The sequence below is a fragment of the Dendroctonus ponderosae genome, unplaced genomic scaffold (assembly GCF_020466585.1).
Source record: "Dendroctonus ponderosae isolate FM_Combo_2020 unplaced genomic scaffold, Dpon_F_20191213v2 Dpon_F_20191213_9, whole genome shotgun sequence".
NCBI classification, from domain to species: domain Eukaryota; kingdom Metazoa; phylum Arthropoda; class Insecta; order Coleoptera; family Curculionidae; genus Dendroctonus; species Dendroctonus ponderosae.
In genome coordinates, this window is record NW_026019116.1 from 5897914 (window position 1) to 5905984 (window position 8071).

General features: G+C 44.0%; 1 protein-coding gene across 3 annotated transcripts in view; it reads left to right on the plus strand.

The window, feature by feature from the left end:
• LOC109542307 (BAI1-associated protein 3) overlaps positions 1-8071 on the plus strand; it is a 33902-nt gene that overhangs the window by 22238 nt on the left and 3593 nt on the right. For all 3 annotated transcript variants that reach the window (XR_007282311.1, XM_019911481.2, XM_048669837.1), the window contains exons 7-17: positions 771-914; positions 1399-1511; positions 1566-1734; positions 5850-6046; positions 6113-6298; positions 6351-6463; positions 6518-6726; positions 6781-7057; positions 7119-7443; positions 7497-7594; positions 7652-7852. Coding sequence is in view for 2 of the 3 variants with exons in the window: in XM_019911481.2 (XP_019767040.2) it covers positions 771-914; positions 1399-1511; positions 1566-1734; positions 5850-6046; positions 6113-6298; positions 6351-6463; positions 6518-6726; positions 6781-7057; positions 7119-7443; positions 7497-7594; positions 7652-7852 (2032 nt within the window). In the remaining variant the exon portion in view is untranslated. The remainder of the gene's footprint in view (positions 1-770; positions 915-1398; positions 1512-1565; positions 1735-5849; positions 6047-6112; positions 6299-6350; positions 6464-6517; positions 6727-6780; positions 7058-7118; positions 7444-7496; positions 7595-7651; positions 7853-8071) is intronic.

An 8071-nucleotide genomic window follows, 5' to 3' on the forward strand; every position in this document is an offset into this window, starting at 1 on the left:
CCCAAATTAAATTTACACCAAAATTATTAATTAACATTACCTTTATTAATTTAAACAATGAGATTAAGTCAAACTGACAATTTGCACAGACGAATTATCAGAACGAATTTTCATATACTGTATTATCCTAGTATTGTTACACAATTTATTAACATACTCTTTTTTAGGTTCATTTAGGTTCTTTTGATAACGATAGCAGAAAATAGCTATCGAAAGGTCAACGTAATTTTTCAAATTAATTTCTCTACTAATTGGAATTTTTTCTTACAGCTTGAGCCTAAGTGTGTCGCAGGATACCCTCTAGGTGATAGTTCTTGATTACTTTTTCATAAATAGTTCGTTCTTATTGCAAAATAGGAGCACTATTTATCAATCTGTAATAAAAGACGTGAGGAAATTCCGTCTTCTTTAAAGACAAAAATTTTTGAGGCGAAATACCCAAAAAGAAGTTTGTAAAAAAAATAAATCCGCCTCAACAATATAGAACCTATCTATTACATTCCTACCTTCCATGCAAAGAAAACAGTGCACGCCAATGGTTTTTCTGCAAATAATTTTTTTTATTCACCGTTTACTAAACAACAAAAAAGCTCTTAAGGGGTTTTCTCCTAAAAGGCACAGTTTTTGATGAAAAAAATAAAAACCGTTGCATTGTGGGGAAATAAAACAGAACATGCCAATGGTTTTTTTTCTTTTTTGCTGAAATGAACAGTTTTGAATCAAAAAACACCTTTGTATGTTGACTGCTAAAACACACATTTCTTGTCTAGCTTCAAGCTGAGCTTCAAACGGAAGGAGGGCCGAGTCAGGGAGCACCGGGACAGTTTAGGGGGCGCTCTACCAGCCAAATTCATCAGGGCGACATCCGTCAAACCGCACACTTTAAACCCGAAATGGAACGAGAAGTTCCGATTGTAAGTACACAGAAACCTTGTGCAGTTTGGCTGCGCCCAACCCGGTAGGCTTGAGCTAAACAACTGGGTTTCCATAGAAACGCGCCTGGCAGTGTTTCGGGCCTTTAAAGGCCCCGGGCCGGCGACTGTCTGCACCGCGGTCAGAAAAACCATTCGATTTAATTCGTTGGAAAGTTGCGTCTTGCGATCGGGTTTCCAATTTGAAAATGATCCATCTGGCATGAGCAGATCGGGATCCGATTCGGTGGTGGTTTTTGCAGTCCAAGGCAATTGATGGGGAAAATGTCCGGTTTCGTCAGCCTTCTGATGCCTCTTTAATTGGTTTCGAGGCCGTTTTGATCGAGTTAAATTCTAATTCGAGCGTCGACTGTCGATTATTAAATCCCGCAGACAAACGTGCCGAATACTCACTAAACCGTCACAGTTTGCTGTAGGGAAAAGGGCCGGGGCGGCCCTCAAAACCCTTGAATTTAACTGTTTTCAGTGACATTGACGACATCAACAGCGATTCGCTCCACTTGGACATCTGGGATCATGATGACGAAAGTTCCGTGCTAGAAGCGGTGAGCAAGCTGAACGAGGTGCGAGGAGTGCGAGGTAGTTTCACTCATGTGCCAGTTTAAACTGGGAAAAAACCCGTGAATTTTCCAGGTTTGGGCAGGTTTTTCAAGCAAGTGTGCCAATCGGCCCGCCAAAGTTCCCAGGATGATTTCTTGGGCTGCGTCACGATTCCTCTGCAGGATATTCCATCCACCGGACTGGAGGGCTGGTTCAAGCTGGACGCCCGCTCCCAAAGAAGCACCGTCCAGGGAAGAATTCGGTAATCCTGATTATTCGCCGGTTAAAACAGCAATTTAATAATCGGGCTCAGTTCGGAACAACAATGCGTTCCAAGTCACTTGAAACTTTCCCAATTATCGCCTACCAAGCGGGGCTGTTGTTTTGTTCGGAACTGTGCTTGAACAGCGCGCGGTTTCCAGAGCAGCGTTTAGTTGTAAAAGCCGCTTCAAACTGGCACAAACATCCAGTAATCAAAACAATTCTGTTGGAGGTTTTGTCCGAAAAATTCCAGATTTCTGGTCCAAGATTTTTCTCAACTCTCACATTGCTGGGCAACACGGCAAGTTCGTCTTTGCCCTAGAATGGAAGTAGCAGGAAAAAATCAGGATAAAGGGCAATTTCAATGAAAATTTCCCCATGGTCTCACTCTACTGCCTGCTATATCCTGTGAAAATTGCAAGTCTGTGCTTGTCCCGGATAGGAAATGATCAATTTGTTTGAGGCAGCGCGCTTTTGACTGAAAACGTTCACTTTTCTAGGCGTGTTTAAGCAGCGACAAAAAATCAGGATCTAGTGAGATTTAAATGAAATTTTCCCCATTCTGTGATACAACTATCTGCTATTTCGTGCGAAAGTTCCAAGTTTGTCCTTACCCTAGATAGGAAATTGCGAATTTTTTTGGGACAGCACGCTTTTGGCAAAAACTCTTCATTTTTAGAGTCGCGATTAAACAGGCGATAAAAATCGTAATTTTTTGCGATTTCAATGAAAATTTCTCAGTTCTCGTAGTCAAGTGTGTGCGATTGCCGGAGAAATTTTCCAGTTGCTCTCTCTTCCGGACTGGAAAATATCAATTTTTTCGTAGAGCGCGCTTTTTGTTTTTACTCGCATTTAAGCAGCCAAAAAAAATCATACCTTTATGCGAATTCAATAAAAATTTGCTCATTATTTTACACAACTGTCTGCCATATCGTGTGAAATTTTCCAGTTTTTCCTTGTTTCCGATTGGAAATTACCATTTTTTTGGGAGAATGTGCTTTTGACAAAAAACGTCCTCTTTTAGGGCCGCGTTCAAGCAGCAGGAAACAATCAGAATTCTACGCGACTTCAGTGAAATTTTGTCTGTTCTCTGACTCAACTGTCTGCTGTATCCTGCAAAATTTGCAAGTTTGTTCTTGTCCCAGATTGGAAATTGCCCATTTTTCTTAATGCACTTTTGGCTGGAATCGTTTTGTCGGTTTTGTCCGAAAAATTCCAGATTTCTGGTCCAAGATTTTTTGGAAGTCGACAATTTTTCTCCGCTCTCACATTGCTGAGCAACACGGCAAGTTCGTCTTTGCCCCAGAATGGAAATAGCAGGAAAAAATATGAATAAAGGGCGATTCCAATGAAAATTTCCCCATGGTCTCACTCTACTGCCTGCTATATCCTGTGAAAATTTCAAGTCTGTGCTTGTCCCGGATAGGAAATGATCAATTTTTTTGAGGAAGCGCGCTTTTGGCTGAAAACGTTCATTTTTCTAGGCGTTTTTAAGCAGCGACAAAAAATCAGGATCTCGTGAGATTTTAATGACATTTTCACCATTCTGTGATACAACTATCTCCTATTTTGTGCGAAAGTTCCAAGTTTGTCCTTGCCCCAGATAGGAAATTGCGAATTTTTTTGGGACAGCACGCTTTTGGCAAAAACTCTTCATTTTTAGAGTCGCGATTAAACAGCCGATAAAAATCGTAATTTTTTGCGATTTCAATGAAAATTTCTCAGTTCTCGCAGTCAAGTGTATGCGATTGCCGGACAAATTTTCCAGTTGCTCTCTCTTCCGGACTGGAAAATACAAATTTTTTCGTAGAGCGCGCTTTTTGTTTTTACTCGCATTTAAGCAGCCAAAAAAAATTATACCTTTATGCGATTTCAATAAAAATTTGCCCATTATTTTACACAACTGTCTGCCATATCGTGCGAAATTTTCCAGTTTTTCCTTGTTCCCGATTGGAAATTACCATTTTTCTGGGAGAATGTGTTTTTGACAAAAAACGTCCGCTTTTAGAGCCGCGTTCAAGCAGCAGGAAAAAATCAGAATTCTACGCGATTTCAGTGAAATTGTCTCTGTTCTCTGACTCAACTGTCTGCTGTATCCTGCAAAATTTGCAAGTTTGTTCTTGACCCAGATTGAAAATTGCCCATTTTTGTGAGAGCGCACATTTGGCTGGAATCGTTTTGTCGGTTTTGTCCGAAAAATTCCAGATTTCTGGTCCAAGATTTTTTGGAAGTCGCCAATTTTTCCCAACTCTCACATTTCTGGGCAACACGGCAAGTTCGTCTTTGCCCCAGAATGGAAGTAGCAGGAAACAATCAGGATAAAGGGCGATTTTAATGAAAATTTCCCCATGGTATCACTCTACTGCCTGCTATATCCTGTGATAATTGCAAGTCTCTGCTTGTCCCGGATAGGAAATGATCAATTTTTTTGAGGCAGTGCGCTTTTGGCTGAAAACGTTCATTTTTCTAGGCGTGTTTAAGCAGCGACAAAAAATCAGGATCTCGTGAGATTTTAATGAAATTTTCACCATTCTGTGATACAACCATCTCCTATTTCGTGCGAAAGTTCCAAGCTTGTCCTTGCCCTAGACAGGAAATTGCGATTTTTTTTGGGACAGCACGCTTTTGGCAAAAACACTTCATTTTTAGAGTCGCGATTAAACAGCATATAAAAATCGGATTTTTTTGCGATTTCAATGAAAATTTCTCAGTTCTCGTAGTCAAATGTCTGCAATGGACGGAGAAATTTTCCAGTTGCTCTCTCATCCGGACTGGAAAATACCAATTTTTTCGTAGAACGCGCTTTTTGCTTATACTCGCATTTAAGCAGCCAAAAAAAATCATGCCTTTATGCGATTTCAATAAAAATTTGCCGATTATGTTACACAACTGTCTGCCATATCGTGCGAAATTTTCCAGTTTCTCCTTGTTCCCGATTGGAAATTACCACTTTTTTGGGAGAATGTGTTTTTGATAAAAAAAACTCTTTTAGAGCCGCGTTCAAGCAGCAGGAAAAAATCAGAATTCTACGCGATTTCAGTGAAATTTTCTCTGTTCTCTGACCCAACTGTCTGCTGTATCCTGCAAAATTTGCAAGTTTGTTCTTGTCTGAGATTGGAAAATGCCTATTTTTTGCGAGAGCGCACTTTTAGCTGGAATCGTTTCTTTTAATTCCCACGTTAACACAGTAGCGAAAATTGGGCTTTCATGGGATTTAAATAAAAATTGGTCCATTCTCACATTCAACTGTCTGCTATATTCTGCGAAATTTACAAGGCTTTCCTGGCTGCAGATTGGCAATTACGAATTTTTCCGCCGCAGGATGCGTTTATGGCAAGAAACGCTCACTTTTAGAGCCGCGTTCAAGCAAAAAATAGGGATTTTATGCTATTTCGATGAACATTTCTCTATTTCTGGCAAAATCTACAAGTTTTTCCCTTTCCGAATTCGATTCTATTGGTGGCTACGAATTTTTTAAGAACGTCGCACTTTGGTCTGAAGACGCTTATTTTCGGATCCGATCTTAAACAGCAGGAAAAATCAGGATCTGGTGCTGCAGCACTGAACATCTCTCAATTCTTAGATTCGCCTTTTTGCTACATTTGGCAAAACTTTCATGTTCATCCTTGGCTCTGATTAGTAGAGACACGTGTTTTAAATAGAGCGCGCGTTTAGATGGACGCGTACATTTTCAGGCTCGCGTTTAAACAGCGGGAAAAAATCAGGATTTTCTGCGGTGCCAGTATCAATTTCCCGATTCTCAGACTGAACTATCTGCTAAACATTGCAAAATTTTCAAGTTCGCACTTGATAGAGATTAGTATTTATGCATTTTTTAGGAAGAGCACGTTTTTGGCCCTACACGTTCATTTATAGTCGTTGCATTTGACCGCAAACGCTCAGTTTTGGGCGCGGGTTTAAACAGCAGGAAAAAATCAGAATCATGTGCGATATTGATGAAATTTTCCCATAGCAGCGATAAAAACGTGAACAAATTCGGTTCCTTCCGAACGAATTTTCGGGGGGCAAATTACCCAGCAAAAATTCCGAAAACCCGATTCATCTCAACCATACAAAACCGATGCAAAAGTTGAAGTTGCTCTTCTAATCGTGCAGCCTGAAAATGTGGCTGTCGACGAGGGAGAACCGCGGAATTGCAGACGACGACAACTGGACAGAGCTGACACAACACGAGAGCCTCTATGCCACTTTCGTGGATTACGAGCTGAAAAACTGGAACAAGGAGACGTGGTGTTGGAGTGGAGACTTGCCCGGACCTGCCCTGACCATCCTGCACCAGCACGCTGTCCAAGGTGGGGCTAAAGACGCCAACCTCCAAAACCTGCTGGAACTAGGGGCTACTAACTGAAATTTTCCAGGCGATTTAACCGAACTCCAAACGGCGCTCGCTCGCTTTGTAGCTGCGTCCCGAGTCTATCTGAAAACTCCCCTGGATCCGCGCTGGATGCTGCAGCTGCTCACAGACGTCGAGGACTCCTGGAACAACTTCACTCTGACTCGCGAGGAGGAAATGTGGCTGGCCGAGAAATACACAGCGATGCAAGGCAAGCATTCCAACCGCTTCCCGGCGGTTTTCCTTAAGTCGGCATGTTCCAGAGCGGTGGTTGCAACAGCTGCGCCATCATCGGCAACTCTTCCCCGCCCTCCATCCAGCCTCCCTTTCCCGGCTGGAGTATCTGCTGCGCTGTTTGGCCTATTTGTCCAACATGGTGAGCTGATTTCCGCATTCAAACCTCCTTGAGTTGAACCGAGCGTTGCTCTAGAAATCCTTCTGGAAATGCTGCCCGTTCAACAAAGAGATCAGGGGCGAGATCGTGGCGACGCTGCGCAAAGGCACCCCCGAATGGTTCAACGGGCTGCGCAATGTGATCATGAACCCGGAGGAATACGACACTTCCTTTGTGGACTTCTGCTCCGAAGTCTACGTGCAGCTGAAGCACGGCCTCAACCACTACCATCCATTATTCGAGGGGTGAATTTGGCCATTTCCGCATAATGCTGCCTTCCAACATCCAGGATTTTACAGCACCAACGGCATCCCGTACTTCAGTGTGGTGTTCAAGCAAATCGACAAACTAATGGCAGACGAAGTGATCAACTTCCTCAACCAGAATGAGCATCCAGATGCCGCCTACAGTCGGCTGATCTTCGCCATCTACATGGAGGTGAAGGATCTGGCCACTCTGCACCAGCATCTGCCATCCGGGGGCGACCACAAGCTGCTGCTGGTCAGGTGCCATGAATGGTTCGACCCCTCAGTCAGCCACTGGTTGAGTATTTGCAAAGGGAAGGCGTTGCAAAGGGTGAGGGTTGACAAGCTCCTGCTGTAGACGTACTCTCTGTAAGTGAGTGTGTGTCTTCCAGGTGAGAACGGCTGTAGATCTGCAGAAGCCCTGCGACGGCGACAAGCTGGTCAAGCACAGTTCCTCAGCTGTAGACGTGGTGGCCATGTTCTGCCAGTTGAGGGACTTTTGGCGGCTGCTCCAGTGGCCGAAAGCGCACTCTGTGTGTCTTCTGTCCCAGCTGTTGGACTGCATCTGCTCCGCTGCGCTGCTCTACGCAGACATCACCTACCAGGGCCTCATGGAGACTGGCTACTTCGACCGACTGGGCGATTTCAAAGTGTGCGACGAAATGTGCATCGCTGCCAATAATCTGGAATATGTGTATAAATTCGTTTCGCTGCTAGGTGAGGGGAACACCCAGTAGTGGAGAAAACCGCTTCTGTTGTGGCTTTTCCAGAGAACTACTTCGACTTTGTCACTCTGGAAACGGTGGCCTCAGAAATCCACTTTGCCACGCTGACCAACCAGCTGGACAGCACTCTGAGTCAGCTGCAGGTGCGCCAGCAATCTGCTCCCGCTAGGCATTTGGTGTGGCTGACTGTGGTTTTACAGGTGAGGGTGCTGGACATACTGAAGCGAGTGGGGCCTCAGATGCAGGAACGTCTTCGCAAGGCGATGTTTCACGTCGCATGGTCGCCGGACAGTTTGCCCACTCAGGAGGCTGTTGATCGCTTGTTTGAGTACTTGCACGCCCATCTGAAGACCCTCAATTACTTGCTGTTGCCTCAGAACTTCCAGAAGGTGCTTGGAGAGGTAAGCGGTCACCAGGATCACAACAATTAAATGGAATATCAGACTATGAAGGCTTTCACGGCCGGTTAAATCACATTTAGGAATGTTTTCCGGGCTTTGAAGCCGTGGTTTCTGGTCCAAGATTTTTTGGAAGTCGCCAATTTTTCTCAACTCTCACACTGCTGGGCAACACGGCAAGTGCGTCTTTGCCCCAGAATGGAAGTAGCAGGAAAAAATCAG